General features: G+C 25.1%; 1 protein-coding gene across 3 annotated transcripts in view; it reads right to left on the bottom strand.

Moving 5' to 3' along the window:
* Positions 1-322: 322 nt before the first annotated feature.
* LOC114132237 (probable phosphorylase b kinase regulatory subunit beta) overlaps positions 323-20762 on the bottom strand; it is a 40905-nt gene continuing 20465 nt past the window's right edge. For 2 of the 3 annotated variants that reach the window (XM_050205824.1, XM_050205825.1), the window contains 12 exons: positions 16616-16762; positions 16444-16527; positions 16199-16386; positions 15188-15303; positions 14977-15122; positions 14084-14216; positions 11976-12118; positions 11650-11852; positions 10354-10491; positions 7074-7314; positions 1054-1158; positions 323-697 (listed from right to left, as the gene is read on the bottom strand). In XM_050205824.1, coding sequence (XP_050061781.1) covers positions 515-697; positions 1054-1158; positions 7074-7314; positions 10354-10491; positions 11650-11852; positions 11976-12118; positions 14084-14216; positions 14977-15122; positions 15188-15303; positions 16199-16386; positions 16444-16527; positions 16616-16762 — 1827 coding nt within the window. In that variant the 3' untranslated portion in view covers positions 323-514. The remainder of the gene's footprint in view (positions 698-1053; positions 1159-7073; positions 7315-10353; positions 10492-11649; positions 11853-11975; positions 12119-14083; positions 14217-14976; positions 15123-15187; positions 15304-16198; positions 16387-16443; positions 16528-16615; positions 16763-20762) is intronic. The other variant, XR_007605647.1, reaches the window with a different exon arrangement.

Raw genomic sequence — 20762 nt, 5'->3', positions numbered from 1 at the left:
AGTGGTGTCTTATGAATATTTTTAATTGAAATACTATCTAAATAATTTAAAAATTATTCCTATATAGAAAACTTCTTACAAAAGAATACGAAAAAACGATATAACACAAACAAACTTCTCTCTTTTAGCAGTGAACAATTAATTTAACTATGACTTTTATTTTCTGAGTGGCGAGTGGTTCTATTCTACTCGAAATATTTTTTAACAAACTAATAATAACTGCTTATTATGGATAAGAGTTGGGAGTTGGACATCTTAGGATATAACACACTGCAAAAAAAGAAATAGAGGTAAGAAGAAAACCGAAAACTGAGATGAGATCACAATTTTTCAACATCAAACTATAATTAATTATAATAATATACAATATGCAATATTCCTGTCATTTTTAGTATCATACCAATTTTTGAGAAAAAAGTAATAGCAAGTTTTTTTCTCTCGTCATTCAACAACTAGTTGGTTCGATGGTTATTGGCGATTATGAAATGACCAACACAAGAAAGGTGATTGTGTCTCACGACACTGTACATTTATCATCGTTCCCATCATCGTCTTCGTCTATGTCGACGGCAGACGTTTCCAACTGGCCACCGGTTAGTATGTTATTCACCACGGCTCTGGCGAAATACCCAGCGGTGATCGAGTATTTAGATGAAATGAAAGCGTCCAAATTGTCGTTGCACGTCATTTGATTGTCCTGCGGCAAGAAAACACGAATAAACTATATTAGTGTTATAGTCAAATATTCGTCTTGGAGCATAGAATCGCTTAATTTAATAAACTAAGTTTTCTGTTAGCCTTATTTATTGAACCACTAAAATTCATCGTATTTTTAAAAAACTAAATACGTTTTTTTTTACCTATAATATTAGTCTATAATCTATGGATTTAGTAGACCTATCTATTAAAAATTAAGATATAATTGCAACAAATATAAACAATAGATTTTTGGAGTAAAGGCACATGCCCCCAGTGATCTCCTATGGATTTAGCACTGATCAATTTTGTTTGTTATTGTGAGTAATAATCTAAATATAAAAAAAATATCTTTACCTTGCAAAACATCTTGTTAGCCTCAATGACCAAGTTATCCAGGTTTAACTCCTTTAGTGTGAGTTCTGGGTTCCGAATAAGTATCGTAGAAACTATACACAACAGCTAAAACATATAATATTATATTATAAATGCAATATGTGACAGTTTTAAACAGAAGATATAAGCAGAGCCCCACAATTAAAAAGATTTTGTAAAATCTGCATTATTAAGTTTATTGCTGTTTTTCACGATATAGCTTTTTTCATCAAGTATAATAACGAAAGTAACATGTTTACATGTTTCTGATATTTAAGTTTTAGTAACTTGCTCTGTTTAAAAATTTCAAAGCATAAATAAATCAAAATATCGGGCACCGATCCAAATTTATTTCTTTAATACTACATGTGATATGCTAGCCAACTAACTGGGAAAAAATAATTGAGCCATTGATTTATATTTTCTTATATTTTTTAATATCACATATCGATTATTCGATAATAATTTAATATTAACCACTGTTAGAGAAAACAGAAGAATTAAATATTCCTAATTCTATTAATACCTCTTTATGAAATAATAATAATACATTTAACATTTGCCTTTTAATTTATTTTAGTTTTAATTTCAATTAAAAATAAATAAAATAACAATCTCCTAAAATCATAGGTGTTTAAAAGGCAGGCAAGCAAACATCACTCTACTGTACAGTATGTGTTGAGTGGGTCACAGTTATAAATATGTTAAATTTGAATTCAATTATATATCATTGTATGCAAAAAATTATCCTGGGTATAGAGACAATCAGTCAACCTATATCATGAAGTATATTCGATGATACAATTTTTATATGATTATGAAAGTAATTTATCCAACAAAAGAGAGTTCTACAATTATATAAGCTATATGGAAAAATAATATCAAATTATTTTTTTGATTATATCAATTTCTATAACTAAATAAAATTTTTTTTAACACCAGAAAACAGTAAAAATAGATTCATAGTATAAATAGATAATATCTTTAAATAAATCTAGAATGTTTTAACTCATTGTATATTGTAAAATTCGTAATAATTTAATAAATAAAAAATGTTTAGATTCTTAAAAACAATTCCATTAAATTATAAAAAATTATTAACATATTTATATCGTTTAAATAAATGATTCATCAATTTGGAACTTTACAATAATTTTCTTTAAAATTTTTTTTAGATTTAATGGTTTTCTGTATGAACTACTTATGGGGAATTTCGAATTAAATTTTTAAGACTTAGGTATAGAAAAATAAATTTATGAATTTCTAACTAGAAAATAGTAAAAAATTAGTTGCAATTTTGACGAATGACGTTAAAATTCTAACTTCAAATGCATCCAAAATATAAATAAATAGTATCTAGGTATAGCATTTTTATATTTGTATACAGTTACAAGAAAAACTTATGTATGATCTTATATTAAAATTTCAAGAGGCAAAAATTTTAAATTTTTATTATACTATGATTAAAATGATAATTTATACATTTAGTGAAAATTTCAAGTATTTACTGTTATTTTTGGAAATACAACAAAATAACAAATAATTTTTAAGAAGAAATTATTATTTTACGAAAGAATATCCACTATCGTAAATATTTGAATTTAAATAGTCATATAAAATTAATTTGAATTTCCTGTAGAATTTTTTTGTTTAAAAAAGTTTAAAAAATTTACAAAGAACCTTGTATTAAAATTTTAAACCTTAGGTAAAAAAACAATATTTTTGTGAGTTTTTTACTACAAAATAATTTGTAAGTTTTTAAAATTTTGAAGAATTTTATCAAAATTCTGACCCTCAAAGTTTATAAAACAATACATATTACGACAATAGATATTTAACATTTTTAATTGATAAACTAACAAGACATTAGAAAATTTTTCATACCAATCAAAAATATCTCAAAAAGAGTCAAAATATTTTGATAATTTGATCGTAAATATAAAAATTAGATCAGCATAATAATTATTCCCGTTTTCTTTATCCCCCCTTCCTGATTATAAAAAAGTACAGAGAATTTTTCATTTGACCTGTTTATAAAGTACAAACTAGATCTAATTTGCTATTCAATACCACCGTCAAAATTTAAAATTATAACATTTTATAATCTACTACTTGTCGTTGTGTACATATTAAATTGCACATATGCAAATAATACACTAATTAAACACATCATTGTATAGATCGTTTTGCTCTGAATCTAAAAACTAAAAAAAGAATAATCTCAATGAATAGCTCAAAGTTAATCAAAATATTTTGAAAATTATAGTATACATAGGTAGTAAATTCTAACAAAAACATTTGGTGAATATTTCAAGTATCTATGGTTATTTGTTTAATTTTATTTAAATTACATCAACAAACAAAAACAATTTTGTTAAATAATGGTTTTGACGTAAAAATGACAGTTTTCCCTAATTATTTTAAAAAGTCCTGCGGATTTTTCAGTTTTATCTCTTTGAAGTACAAAACTATAAACTATATAAAATTTTATAATATAAATCAGCTTTAATTTTGAAAATCAAAGCAATTTTAAAGTCTATTTACCGTTCAAGGTATATACATAGGTATACATAAACAAAAAAACCACACATATATTTTTTAAAAACAATACATTCATCGCTCCACTTAGAATATAAAATTAAATATGAATTAATTACTCTAATTAATTATTTATATCATTTTAGGTTTTTAGGTAAAAAATCCAACAATGAATATAGGTAGTCGTTTATAATAATAAATAGATTTTTCATCATAATATACACGAATGTAGATTATTTATAACAATATTAAGTATTCTTCCTTCTATCTCTTTCCTTTTTTTACTATTATTTCCAATTGTATTTTATATCTACAGTCTACACTATACTGTCACGTTAATACAAATTACCTGGAAATTGCAACTTCCTTTCGTGTACCTCTTTCATATCACTCCTTCACTCATCCATACCATTCACAGTAGTAATAATACAGAAAACTATAGAAGAAAATACGAAGTCAAATAACTACGAAAACATAAAAGTCGGGCCCGCTGGTAATACGTCAAGGCGGCTACCGCTAATGACTGTTTGGAAAACAGACCAAACCTGTCATCAGCACACTACTTGGTAAAGAAACATTTTGATTTACCGTGTACCTAACACGCGCGAACAGGATATACCGTTTAAACACTCGTCATAAACTCCTTCACAATGTCTATACTATTATACTAATACATAAATAAAAATATTGCAGGCACTTGGAACTCAAATTAATATAATACTATCAGTTACTATACAAGCCCAATAATATTTATATGTAGGTAAGCCTTAGTATATAATCTACAGTTATATTCAACCAAATAAACAATCAAAGTCGCTCAAAAGTAAGTTTTGACTAGATATTACGAGTATATATTTATGCTTTTCATGGAAGAAATATACTTACTTTTTAAGTAGGTAAATAAATAAATTTGAAATATGATAGATTTTTATAAACACTGTAACGGAGTCGTAAGCGATCTACCATATTTTTTATGATCCTGGTATAGCTGGTGTCGTAATCAAACCAAAAAAATAAGTACAAATTACTAAAATTAGCTTTCTTAAATATAGAAAAAGCAAACATACAATATTATTATTACCAAAAACCAGTGTCGTAATTAGGTCATGTTTGGGGGATGAAATATTTTTACATTTTCCCGACCTACTCGTTGATTGGCGATAAAATAATACTTGACTATTCGGTAATTTAAGTTTTTTTTTTTTATCACAATCAATAGGCACACCACATTAAATAAGTACGAGTATATTAATTGTGTTACACTGCAATAGTGATACCTATGCATCTAAGTTTACCACGAAGTAATTATGTACAGCTGACGCATAGGGAATTCTGGTTTTTTTGTATTATTCTTTAAAATATAAACTGTAATACTATATATTTAAGATTTTTAAAAAAAAGTTACACTTTGGTACACTTGGTTACTACAAGAACAAAATATAGACAGATTCATAACAAATGTTTAGGGTTTTCGTATTATTATAATTTTTTTTTTTTTTTGAGCCAAATATTGTATTTTTTAACTAAACGATTTTTTATACAATACTACATTATAATATTATATTATATATAAAAAAAGAAAATATATGTATTATTTTATACAGATATTTTATTTATGTGAGAAAGTTAATAGCAAATTGTAATTAATTAATTTTATATTAATTATTTAATGAATTTATATTTCAAATTGTGAACTCATGGGCCCCCACACGAACTTGTTCAGTAAGGCCCATTATCTTCTTGAAGAATAAATAAAAATAAATAAATATATAATAATATTTATACTTAAATCAGTACACGTAGTTAAGTAGTCTTTTTTTAAAAAAAAAAAGATCATAGTAGGGGGGGGGGGGGTACGACACCCTAATCTTCCCCCATAGTTATAGCACTGAAAAGAGCACAAAAAAAATATGAACAAATAATTTTTAAAAACGCTGTATTGTAATTTAATATAAATATAATTATTACTATTACTATATTAATTAATCACAAAAGGTTTCTTTCGTGTAATTTAGAAAATCATTGAAGTTAAATCTTTTAATGGTTGCATATTTCTCAACCATTCATCTTGCAATCATATTTTAAGCAAAGGAGAAAAAGGCTCCATTCAAACGTATAAAACATTTTTGTTTCTTAATACACTATAAATATATATTCGATATGTACGAAATATTCTATCATATACCTATTAGCTTCAGTTTGTGCATTGGCGTAAATAGAGGATTCAGAGAGTACTCAGGCACAAACGTTTTAAGGGCCCGAAAGCTTTAGGTACTAGTTTTTATTATATTATTGTTATACATATTTATATACCTACCTATATTTACGGATACTATACATTTTGTTCAAAAAAGTAGTATCGTCTAAAAGGCGAAATAGTGGTAAAACAGTTAAATTTATAAATAAATTACGTATAATTATTGAAAATAACCAATTGGTTTCCGCTGTCCACATGTCTCCTTTGGACGATATCGTAATATAAAGAGTTAGCACTTTTTAATAATAGCTGGTTAGATCATTATTGTTAATTGGTATTATTAATTGTTACTGTTTGTTGGTTTCACATACATCGGTATTTACATCTACGCAGAGTGTTCGGGTCTAATTTAATATTTTTTTTCGTCATGTGTTGTAGTTGTCACTACATGTTTACTTTTTAGTTATCACATATTCACATCAATTGTGTAACTATTATTACCTAATTGGCAAATAATAAACATCAAAACAATAATGAAAATAATGTTGAAAGTTCTTTTAAGTGCTTAGGTACCTAAATTATAGGTTTTGTATTACATTTTAATATAGTGGCAGGAGCCTGTGGTTATTTTAGTACTTGAATCCAAACTTCAAAGTGGTTAGGTTAGGTTTGTTAGAGGTTAGCTCGACAAATTGTACATCATACGTACTAATATACTAATATAGTAGATCACTTACGACACAATTACCAAAAATACAAAATAATAACAAATTGAACGGCAATTCAAATTAATGAATACTTACCCGGTAAAATAATTGTAAATATTAATTTATGTATATCAAGGGTTCTCAACCTAAAGGGGCGCGCCCCCCTGGGGAGGTGTGACAACATTTCAGGAGGGCGTGAAAATGTTGAAAAAACACGAAAAATGAAACGATATGATAAAAACTTCATTGAAGTTATATTCGTATAAATAATTAATCCAATAACCAACATTAAAGTAAGTTCTGAAGTATATATTATATATCAATATAGGTACTAATATATATTTACATATAAATATTATGCATACATCAATCTTATAGTAGTGAGGTGGTGGAACGCGAAGCTCAAAAGGTTGAGAACCCATGGTGTATATAAAAGAAAACAATGTATTATTTTATTGGAATAATTGATAACACTTAATTCCGGTTTATTTATATAAATATTATACTTTATAGATAGGTAATAGATTATTATTATTATGTATTATTGATAAAATTATTACCTCGACAATGAGTTGTCTATACTCAGGCTTTTCTAGTTGGTTTAACATGCTCTCGACGTATAGTGCAAATTGAAGCTCAGAATGTGTCATGTTGTTAATAGTAGGCTGCTGCGGCATTATTTGGTTTCGAAATCGAATACCTTTGGGCGTACGCCTTAATATGTCCCATACTTGGTTGTAGAATCGATTGGGCACCCGACACAAGCAACCCTCGAGTTTTCGTTTCTGCAGTGTGTTGATTCTGTGATCGGTGATTGATACGAAATGTATTTAGTTATTTTGAAAAAAAATATAGGCAAGTGGGTACTGTTATGCTGTACATAAGGTTTTAAGGCTTCGATAGAGCTATATTAATGAGTATTTAATTTTAATTCAATGATTTAACATTATAATATTATAGTTTTCGATTCTGAGCAAAAAAAGTCTGAAAGTCTATAGTCTATACCTATCACTATAAGTGATAAATAATGAAATCATGTTATATTTTTTAATATAGCTATTAAAGTAATTTATTTTACTTTTAGTATTACGATAGGTTGATTTAATTTTTCCAAAAACATTACAATTGCTTTATCATTGTTATTAACTTTTAAGTTAATCATATCTTATTGTAAATACCCTAAAACAGTTTGAATAAATAGATCTGAAGTACAAATAAATAATATTTTAAAATGATTAAACACATTTCAAAATTCCATTACATATAGTAAAATTCATAATGTTCATAATAGTGTTAATTCCATATAAAAAATGTTTTAGAATAATTAAAAAACGGTGAACATTATTATTACATTATTATAACATTCATCATCGTTAATATATTATGTAATTTTATCCAAATCAAAACTACAAATATTGAAATATAATATATAGTACATAATTATGATTGTATATTTTTAAGATTTTTAGTTCCGGTATTAACTAGGTACATATGAAAAATATTGTATTACATTTTTACTCGTTAGCTATAAAAAATTATGGAAATTTAATAATTAAATGCATTTTAAAAAAATGAGCGAATATATCTTTAGTAATTTCATACAAATACAAGTGGAATTTTTATTCAACCACAAGAATTATAACCCAGAAAATAATTATTAATAGATATTTATGGAAAAAATACTTAAAAAGATCAAAATACCAAATAGATCTAATTTACTATTAGAAAATCGAAACATTTTTACTGTCCTTAAAGACGATGAGTGATAACAGACAAAAAACACACATCATTGTAAAATTTATCACTATAAGTACATCCATTGATCCGATGTTCGGAATCAATTTCAAAACATTTAAGTTTTTTTGTTAAATTGCAGAATTTGAAAATATGAAAATAGTTTTAGTATTTTATCTCTTGTAATTAAAAAAGCTTAAAAATGTAATAACATTTTTCTCATACGTTATTCTTACAGAAATTTATAAATATTGAAAATACATATTATTGTATAAACATTTTAAGATTAAAGAAATAACCGTTTTTTTTTCTAACGATTTAAATTAATTAAATTAATACTGGTTAAATTTAATTTTCTATGCACAGTCAAATTAATAAAATATTTAGACTAATTTTAAAATATATATTTATACCATAAACCTAATTACTCAACCGTTGTATTCACATATAACAATACTATACAATAAAATATAATAATATGGAACATTATGCTATATTTTTTTTTCAAAAATGAGTTTAATCAACCATCTAACGAAAAAAAAACTTGCAAAAATATACCCTTATAAATAGAGACTAAACACAATAATAAAGTCTCCACTCAAAATGTTTTTGTTAGTAAATTTATTATTGAATTCAAAATTAACACATCCAATATTTAATTAATGAAGAGGTACAGAAAAAGAAATAATTTGGAATGATTTTAGAATTACGTTTAAAATGAAAGTAGACAATTCAAAGTAATGAAAAAAAAATAAAATAATTTTAGTGTTGAAAAAACACGTTGTGTACTTCTTGCTTAACAGCTTTCTTTGATATTTTTAATTAAAAAAAAATAAATGTAATAAAAACTGTGAATTCATTTTTAAAGTAGGTACTTTTGATAACTTTTAAAACTTAATGACTTACATTACAATTTTAGTCGGTAGTCATTTTTTTTTTTGTTTTTAGTTAATCAACAAAAGATATCTCCGTAATAATTAATTAACATTTACATTCTCTAAAGATTGTTTATAATGTATATACAATAGAACCTCGATTATTCGAACTTTAATACACGTCAATTAATAATCACATGTTCTATTATTATTGGTCTGTATACCGATTTTATCATTTATGTCACAATTTATTTTTAGTACGTAATGTACATTGTACGTAGCATATGTATTAAAAATTGTGTGTTTTTTTTTTTTATTCGTGTGCGTAGAAATAATCTGCGTTTACGACATAATATTTTATTCGTAATGATAATAAATATGTCATGTATTATATTCCATATAAAATTTTTAAAAAGTATCCAATATCCGAAATTTCACTTATCCGATAGGTGCGATCCAAATTAATTCGAATAATCAAAGTTATAGTGTATAATAATTCGCATAGTTAAGTATTGATTTCTTATAGACTTAATATTTTTGTTCCCTAACCGTGTGTACATTTTTTTGTTAGATCACAAAGATCTGCATTAAATGTACCTACCGACACAATAATTTTACTCCAAAATATACGTTCTTAACTTTTATACTTTAAACTGATTTTACTGATTAGTATTCATATTATAAATGTATTCAAGAATTTAAATAACTATAGAAGTAGTGAAAAATAAAAAAAATAACTATAAAATTTAATTAGTAATAATGATTATTAAATTCAATATTTTTTCTATGTAGTTAAAATCAAATACTCAAACATTAAATTTATTTGTTTAACTAATTGTAATAACTTTTACAATACGATTCAAAAAAAAAGTATCAAAGTTCATAATGGTTTAACTGTATAATAAAACTTAAATAAACACTACAAATTAATAATACATAAAGACAATGAAAAAATATCTCTAAAAGTTTTTATTATGCCTAAAAGGACAACAATAATAAATTATACAATAAAAATATGTATAAACTAAATTTGTTATTTTATATAATATTTCATTTATTTTATAATAGCTTTAGATCATTCTTTTAATGCTCGGATATATTTTCTACTGAAGTATTTTAAGCATTTAAATACATTTACTTAAGTAGTTTAAAAATCAACAACGTTAAACCACTCGATAATTAAAAAATGCACCCAACTGACCCAACTGTTAAAGTATGTTTATGTACTTACTGCTCTCTTTGTCCCCATTCCTTGACTGTAAATATTTTTTGTAATAATTTTCGTATAGCATATGGACTCAAGTTTTCAACCAACAATTGTTTTTCTTTGCCAGAATTTAATTGCAATGTCATAGCTTCCATCACCCATCTACACACAGAAACGTATAAATAATAAACATAATAATATGATGTACGAAATTACATTTTTTAGATTAAATATTCGTTATAAATAGCTACGATGACGGGTAATAATTTTAGCAAACACTCGTAAATTATACACACCAAAATAAGGAACTACAATGATCAATAAAAAATGCAGTTAAAAACTGAAGATTCAATTATAGCATGTTAAATATTCATCATTCACTTGAAAAATTCAAAATAAAAATTCTGTAGGTACACTTAATATTTAACAAAATTGTTTTCTCTACAAAATATTATGGCAAATCATTTTTCTGTTTTTATATAAATATTAAGTAAATACTGCTAGTTACTTATATATTAAGCTCGAACGCTATAATGAAAAAACAAAAGTATTTTTAAAAAAAACAAAAGAACATACTGAGACCTCTTTAGAAAAACTTTCGAAGAAGCTATCACTTTTTTCACTTAATTAAAAACATCAAAAGACTCAAATATTTTTTTTCCATTTATATTTTTTCCTCAATAAATAACCAACATGACACAATTTTTAACCTGCAAGCATTTCAACAGCAAAATTTTTTTGAAATATTTAAACATAAATAATAAACTTCAAAGTTGTAAGAGTATGTAAGATAAAATAACGAATAACAATTATTCTAGTTAGTAGTTATGTATAGTTAATAGTATCAATTATAATCTAATATATCGTTTATTAATAGAATTTCAGTTAACAAAGAAATTTAACCGATTGATGCGAAATAAAATATATTAAGAAGACTGGTACTACACTGGTCATTTTCAGCGGTAAGAAACTTGTTCATGGAAAATTATTGTTTCCCTAGTATTAATCGAAAAATGTATTTTATTTGTAGGTATATAATTTTTCAACGAAAGTATAACGTAATACGCAAATAATTTATGAAACATATATTCAATCGATTAATAAGTATTATAATTGTGTGTACATTTTATTTTATTAAAGATGCGTTGCGTTTTGCGTGGTCGTGTAAAGAGGAAATCACTCCACTGATTAGTTGACATCTAATTATTAGAGTCAAGATTGAACTTCTCCTCCCTAGCCTCATACAAGTTACGACTCTGTTTTAGTCTTACTAAATAACTTCCTTGATATTTTATAATTGTCCAATTAGATACAACTTACCCAACTCTTATTTTCAATATTCCTTTGAACATATCTGGATTGGTGGCTATCAGACGACCACAGTACAAAATTATTTCCTGTTGCAGTACGGCTTGTATAACGTTATACGGTTGTATGGTGGAATACATTATTGAGTGGATAGCTGCTGGTGTCATGGGCTTATCAAACACCGTTTCCTTTTGATCCACTACCCCGACGGTGAGCTATTACATACAGTGGATATCCCTTTTTTAATATATCAACATTTACCGGCTGTGGTTGTTTTTATCGCCATTTAATATATACATAAATGTGTATATACATATATAAGTAATTATGATCTCTACTTGTTTTCCGTTGACCAAAACTGTGGTTATAAATGGACTGATACTGTCGACAGCATGACGCAACATACTACTGCAATATCGAACGGCGATCCAATAGTGCAAACAGCCAGCGCTATGGTACAAATTCGTTAGGTGATGTCTAACTGAAAACAGAAATGTTGAGCATGTCGTCAAAACTACATGGAAATGGACAAGAAAAGAATGGCTTCGATACAGCTATGTAGGTAACTATATATAATAACAAAATACCTGTGTGCACTTAATAGTACGATTCTAAAGTCCTCACTAAATATTATTATTAATTATTTATAATTTATTTATGAAATAACATTTTCATCAAGAACATTGATAAGTCATGATACTTAATCTAAATGGTGTGTTATAAATACTAATAAATAAGAATTGGAAAAAAGAACGAAAATTACTAAGCCTGTAAAACTAAAAATACTTAAGTTAATAGTAGTATTATAGAATTATAATTTGTAACTATAGATTAGGATTATAAGTACTTATATCCTTTGTATTTCACTGAGATCATGATGATATAAACTTATTTGCTTATTTGTACATTTTTACTGCATGTAATTAGCTTCTTCCCGGTGTGCCACAAGCATAGCATATGTATCTATGACAGTAAAAAATGATGCGACCGGTAGACCAGGAGTACAAGAAATAAGAATAAATCTCGTTAAAAATTAAAAATATACATATATATTTTAAAACCATAACAAAAAACTGGTGATTATAATATATTAAAAAAAGTGTTAGGTTTTAAAGTTTTGAATAATCGTGAAAAAAAAAATCAATAAAAATTTTTAAGGAATGAATTTTTAGTAATAGAGCAAAATTATGTAATGATGATGAATTTAAATGTATATACCTATTATATAATTAATAACACTATAACCAAAAAATGTTATATAAACATCATAATAATATTAATTATATGTAAGTATCAAATTATAAGTTACATCAATATTTGAAGACTCAATCATTTTAGAACGTTTTAAGCTTTGGTTAGAATGTTATAGAAAATCTTAAAGGTAACATTTTCGTTTTTAACAACATAATAAGAACAAAATAAATCGACTTATTGTTTAGCTTACATTTTATGTAACAACATTTATTATTTTTTTAATAATTAATAATTATACGGTTTCAAGAAATAAATATTCTATATTTAATATATTCAAATCTTAATTGTATAATATTTACTAAAGACAATTTTCCCGTATATTTTTATTTTTAATTTGTCACAAAAACAATGTTAGGTAATTTACTATATAACTGAATCTAGAAAAATAACATCCGTCACATGGAATAGAGACAAAAACGATTTATTATAAATAAAAAACCTTTGAAACTTAAATATCATACTTATTCTGAATTATCAAAAAAGAGATTAATGGTGAACAATTCGATTTTAACCATACTGTACATCTACACTGGACATAAAACCTAATATCATATAATATATATTGTGTTTATTAGATATTTCTTAAGAAAACGTGTCATTGACATTGATCAATACTAAAAACAAACACACGTGGATTCAAAAAGTAAAACACTACAAAATCATTTAATAACAAAAACACATAAATAAAATGAAAAATAACAACATTGTGAGGGTCTGAGTTGTTTAATTTTGTCTTTCATTTTTATTCAAAAGTTATAATCATTTGAACATTTTTAATTCTATTTTACACAATATATTGAACGTTATTAGGTCGTAAATTCTGTCAAAGTTATCGTAGGAGGGGTGGTCAATTAAAATAAAATTATCCTCAACATTAATATAGTATGGAACATTGAAAAAAACCTACGTAGCTCTTGATATTTTTAAGTGTTTTTTTTCTAAATTTATTCTAGATCCATTTATCTTAAATCTAAGCATGAACATAATAACTAAAAACAATGGGTAATAAGTGATAACCTTATGTGTGCAGTTAAAAATAAGTATAAGATAACAAATGAAATCCAAATAAAAAGAATCAATTAAAAAAAACACTAATCCATCCTATGATTCCTATGTTTATAACTGATATCTGTAGTCCTAAAATCCGTTTCAATTACAAGCCCTGCACAACAGTATAATACAATAACCTCACTTGTATATCCGTTTACTTCTTTTTCAAGACCTTCTCTTTTCAACAACAATCCGTACAGCTGAGCTTGGGAGAATAATCCAACTCCGCCATTTATCGTCTGAATAATCTCGTTAGTACTTTTGTGCTGATAGTTCTACAACGACATAAAATTAAAGTACAGTGTATAATTGCATAATATGACGTGTTCAAATATAAAATATCTGAAAGAAAATATTTTGGAAATATTTGCATTGATTAATTGGTAATTTTAGTTTTCATATAGGTACGCATTTGTTTATGATTAATAATAGACAATAGGTACATAATAAAATAATAATTTCAGTTCAACTTAATTATACATGCATTAAAAATTTATTTAAAAATATTACGAAAACAAAGTAAAATAAGTTATTTAAATAGGCTATAATAACAAATCAAGAAATTACAATTTCACAATATAAAAATTAAACTGTATGTTAGCTTTTAGAATTTCAAAAATGTAAATAATATAATCTGTTTTTATATTAGCAATTATAGTTAATTATGAAATTGTATATTGAATATTCAATAATTTCTAATTACACTATACATATTTTAATTAACTAGCTATGGAGAGACTTGAATTATTTGTAGACACTTATGTAATATTAAAAAAAATGTTTAGCATTCGTATTTTAATTTTAACTATACACTAACAAACAGAATATAATAGAAAACATAATATGTAAGTTCAATACCTATACTGATATAATGACATGTTAAATAATTAGTACATACAATTTAAAGGTTATAACCAAATACAAGGCAAAGCAAGTAATATATCTACGGTAAAATTAAATTTGTTATTTTTTGTAAGTCTTAAAAACGTTATATAAGAAACAAATTATTACCAAATTAAATACGAAATAATTTACCTGCATGTTAATAATATCTTCTGTATAAACCAAAGCTTTGGGTACATCTGTTAAACTCTGGTAGCCGCTATAATCGTACTCCAATTGTTTGAAAGGTTGAAATTCGAAATCATGTGCACCGATATTATTAACAAAATCCAAATGTTCTTTAATATAACGATATAATATAATCATCAAACATAAAACATGTGTTTAAGACAAATAGACATACCCATACACGAAGAAGATAATAAATTTTGTAATCTTCCAATCCTCACTTTGATGCCATCGCAGTGGCCTTTTTTTAACATTGCGAATAAATCCAACATTTCTTCGAATTGAGGATCTCTGAATATTGTGCAAATAACAATAATTAAAACAAATCATTTTTTAAATTATTCTAACGACAGTGTAAGGATGTTGAATTTAAACTTTTATGAGTTCTAGATTGATGGAAATTGCGCAATTTCCAAGTGCCCCAAAGTCTAAAGCTACCTACAAAGTTTTTTATTTACATTCTCTTACAATGAAATTCAATTATTTCATATTTATTTATTTATATTTTTATCTTATAAATTATTATATAATTGTTTTATATTATTTTATTCAACCAAAGCTTATAAAATTGACAACAATAAAGTTAATAATTTCAGATAAGGTATATTACAATTTATTCTATTATATTATATATTAAATTAATAAGTGTTCAATAAGTTAAAACTTGAAAGACCTTTATATACTAAATTCATTATAACATTAAAAAATATAACACTTTTAGTATATTGTATAGCTTTTTATAGTATGTAATGTTCAACTGTTAACTGATGTTAAAATGGTTAAAGATGCACAGACCGTCCAGTTTAAATTAAGTTTTCCCTAATCTGTCTGTTTCATTATCAGAGCATATCGCTTAGCTTAATTGACTAATTGATAATTATTCAGTAAGTTATTATTTTTTTGAACTTAACTTTTAGATCATTTCCTAAAGGCACATTTATCTTTAATTCAGTACGGACTTTTGAAGTCCTTAAATAAAACAAATTCCCCGTAAAGAAAATTTTCTTATTCATTTTTAAAAAAAATAAAAATTATATTTTATATTCATTCGGGAATATACATGTAAATAAAGCCTTTTTTATGAATTTTATTACCATTGAATTCACTGATAAATTTAGGTATAATCTTCATTATATTCTAGCAGTTTATTAAATTGACGTGTTAATAATGAACACTGCATATTTACCTCATGTGCTCTTCACGTATTAACAGGCAAATTGTAGGTCTACCGGATAGTCGCCAAAATCTACTGACGAACTTCAATTCAGTTTTAATGTCATCAATCAACAGTGACATGTCTCGATAGAGATAAAACTCGGATACTTCAAATATAAGCGGATAACACAAAACAGTCATTCCGCAAACTCTGTACATCTAAACACATAAATCAATGAAGAAATTGCCATAAAACATTGACAGACCGAACATTACTTTACTTGTCCCAAGCGCACCAATAGGACGTAATGGTCTTCCGGTCAGTTTCAATTTGTCGTTTACACCCAAATTCGTGTATACCTACTCAGTGTAATATACAATTATGTCTAATTCATTAAAACAAAAATATATATGTATAACATTTATAAAATGTATGATTCAGTCATACTTTCATTAGCTCAGTGGACGACCAAATCTGGACGGGTTCAACTTCGTGAGGCGTTTGCGTTTGGATGCCATAAGTAGCCATCATCGCTTGCAGTCGCATAGATTCTGCTATGAGCACTACTTGAACCACTAAATCAGTAGCTGTCCCCTGCAAAGTACACATTAAAATCACGAATATAGTCAATAATTTATTGAATAAACAAGTTGATTGTAGAAGACATTTAAGGCGATAATATACAATTATTATGTATAAATATACATGAAAATGAATGTTAGCAATATTATATATTACAATAGAATATTTTACAGATTTTGGCATTAAAAATAACTTTAAGTTCTTAACTAGTAACTCAATATAATATTTAACTTAAGTAATTATACTAGGGCACTATAGATAATAGGTATGCTAAGCCACCATTTTACGACTCATTTATCACATATAATATTATGAAACTACGAAGTTGCCACGTATATTTTATCATTGATAAACGAGTCGCAAAATGGCGGCTTAGCATACCCATATATTTAGTGCCTTAGTTATACGGAACGTAAAAATACCTAAGGTTTATTTAGTTGATTTAAAAAACAATATGTTTAATTAAAATCAGATTTAATAGTATCTATATGACTATACCTAGGGTTAAAATTAAAAAAAAATATTTACACGTATATATACACATACACACAACAATATATTGAATAGGATGAATTTATAACAGAATGGTTAATTATTTTCAAAAAATTAGGATGTTGCACAACCACTATGTGAGCCACAAATAGCTATAAAAACTTGCCCAGTGCCACCTTTATAATATATAGTTGTGAATGAAAATTCTGTTAATAATTCAAGAACTAAATTATGTATACACAATAATAATAATAGTATGTGATTTTTTAACTAATAAAATATAGTATATGGTATAAGTATATGTGTACAGTATAATTTTGTGGACAAATAACACAAAAAAAATAATATCCACGTAGTATTGCAAAATACTGCAAAAAAATGACAACCATTTTAAAATCACAACAAAATACTCGGTGTACCAAAAATATTCAAAATATATAAATACAATTTTAATGTGAAATTATCATTTTTACTGATACGCTATATAAACTCTACATAAGTATTATATATTATGAGCTTACGAAAAATATATTATGCATATTATTATAATTACATTTATTATAAGCCTGGAAAAAAACGTCAGTCGTTGCTAGTTATATGAGTTACATGGGATATAGGCAATACGAAAAATGATGATTTAAATGATTTAGGTATAACATTTTCAATAAAACATGTATTAATTACATTTAACAATTATTTCTTATACATATATTATTGTTTCATATGGTATAAATAAATTATAAAATATTGAAAAGATTATATTTAATATAATTTATTATGTATACTCGAATACTTAATTTTAGACACTAACACATAGTATAAACTAGGTCACCTATTATACATACCCCAGTAGTCAGCAACCAGCCGTCCGCAAGACTATATATTATATAATATATTATAATATACTATAATATATAGGTTATATAATATATATATATATTGGCCCACTCCAAAATGACAATTTATTAAATTAAATATTTTATATTATTTTTATCCACACACTTTATATCTATGAATCTATAAATGATAATTTAATGATTGAATCGAATTTTATTTATTACGTCTGTCTTATGTTACGTCAAGAGGTAAACGAATTTTTAGAAAAAAAAATGGAGAAGACGCTTTCATACTTATAAATAGTTAAATATGAAGTTTGAAATTCTGATATAGCGTTATTTGTTGATATATTGAAATATGTAAATGAACTTAATATAAAACAACAAGTTAAAAATCAATTTATTTCTAATATGTGGTCTCATATTAAGTCTACTAAAGTAAAGTTGAAACTTTTACGATCTCATCTTGAAAAAAAATAATTGACACGTTTTCCTATTTTTCTATTTGAATTTTCAAAATTTTCATTTTCATCAGTTAATTTTGTTGAGTCTATTTTGAGACTTAAATACGAATTTAATAATCACTTTAAAGATTTTAAACGATGTTCACAATATTTTCAATTACTCGCCAATCCATTTAATATTTAATTTGACGATATAAGCTTCAAATGGAAATAATAGTTTTTCAGTCCCAAGATTTTCTTAAAAACGCATTTAAACAATCGCTTTTGCTTTTTAGTTTATGTGTTGAACTTACTCCATAATTTTCAAAAATTAGAAACATAGCAACAAAACATTAGTGAATGTTTAGATCTACATATTTAAGCAAATACGCATTTTTTTGTATGATAAAAATTTAAAATTTCGACCATTTGCTTAAAGCGTACATAAACAATTTTTATGAGGGATTCAAAAAAATAATGAACAATATCCAACTATAAAAAGCACTTAAATGTATTCATCAAGTGCTTAAAAAGTAATAATTTCATTATTCTTTAATCTATAACTATTAAATTGTAACATTTTTACATAATAATTAAACATTTTTAAAATAAGACTAAATTGTTTTTATTTGCATCCAAAATGGACCACGAAACTTTTTAAATTTTTGAATGCGACCCATAAGTTTCAAAAGGTCACCAACCACTGGCATATACCATAATTAATTTAAAGATTATATTTAAATCGTAAGGGTTGTACAAACAATTTATAGTTAATGAAACTGTATTTGCAATTGTTGATCTCATTTTTAAGTCAGTTATTAAAATTCAGATATAAAATATCATTAAAATGGATAATTTGTCCATAAATTGTTTTGTATTAAATTTCTATTTTACAAACTAATAACTAAACAAATTGTATTAATTTTTTATAAAAAATTTTTAAAAAATAATATTATAAATATTATGCACAACACATATATTTAATGTATTCAAATAAATTATCAGAAAGTTATTAAATATTTATGATACACCACAACAATGAAACTTCCATATGACGAACTTCAATTTCACGAAATGTTCTGTTTAACGAAATATTTTTAAGGACTATAACCTTCTTTGTTAATGAATACGTAACTCTATTTAACGAATTCCTTCATATTACGTTTTTTTTTTGTAGCATATTGAACTTCATTATAAGGAAGTTTCACTGTATTTATATTATACGAGTATATTAGTATATTAGCATTTATAATCAAGGAGTATATTGTGATATATCACAATATAGTATAAATGATAAGACATCGCAGTTCATCATGTATATAAATATCATGTTAAAATCAAAAGTTAAATAAATACTTAGTTAATTATATTATTTTAACATATATAATACTGAGCGAAATATTTTACAGCAATAGGGGCATAATAGTGGCGTAGTTCTATAGTGCAGTCAGCAGTAAAAGTTTAGGAATATAATTCAACCAAAGCATGTTGATAATACAACAAATTAGACACATACAGACTTTATTTCAAGTTATTTCACCAATTTCTAGTCTCATAACAAGTATTACTAGATTGTTCTTCCCAAAAAATTTTAGAAAAATGTCACGATTTGAATTTGGTAAACATTTTTCCATCAAATAATATTATGATCTTAAAATAATTGATATAACCAAGTATTATAAGAACTTTTAAGCAATAAAACTTGATTTTTTTTATATATACCTATAGGTATTACTTATTTTGTTGCCATATATCCTAAATACCACATATACATGCCTATTAGTCACAAATACGAAATTTTTAGAGTATCACACACATATCACACATCATGATAAAAAAATAAAAATAATAATACATTAAAGGTCAAACAAATGTTATGATGAAAAAAATATGTGTGCTATTAAATTTGTAAATATTTTAATTTAAACGCTTTATTAGGTATCTTACTAAAGAAAAAATGTATTTTAAAGAAAAATTGAGTATTGAGTAATGTTGATGAAAATACATGTATACAAAATATAAATCAGAAACTAATCATTCAGAAACAGTAATGGTTGGTTTTTATTTTTATACACCGACTTCATGAATAATAATAATTGCTGCAGTTTCTTTTAAGTATATTCTATTATACGTATATAATTGCATGAATATTAAGAATTTTTACCTTATTTTAATTTCAATGTAAAAAAATACAATTTTTAACTAAATCCCATTCAGGCAATTTTATTATATATATTGGTT

Source organism: Aphis gossypii, chromosome X (assembly GCF_020184175.1).
Source record: "Aphis gossypii isolate Hap1 chromosome X, ASM2018417v2, whole genome shotgun sequence".
In the NCBI taxonomy this organism is placed as follows: domain Eukaryota; kingdom Metazoa; phylum Arthropoda; class Insecta; order Hemiptera; family Aphididae; genus Aphis; species Aphis gossypii.
Note: the sequence above shows the minus strand (reverse complement) of the source record. Positions and strands in the feature narration are given on the sequence as shown.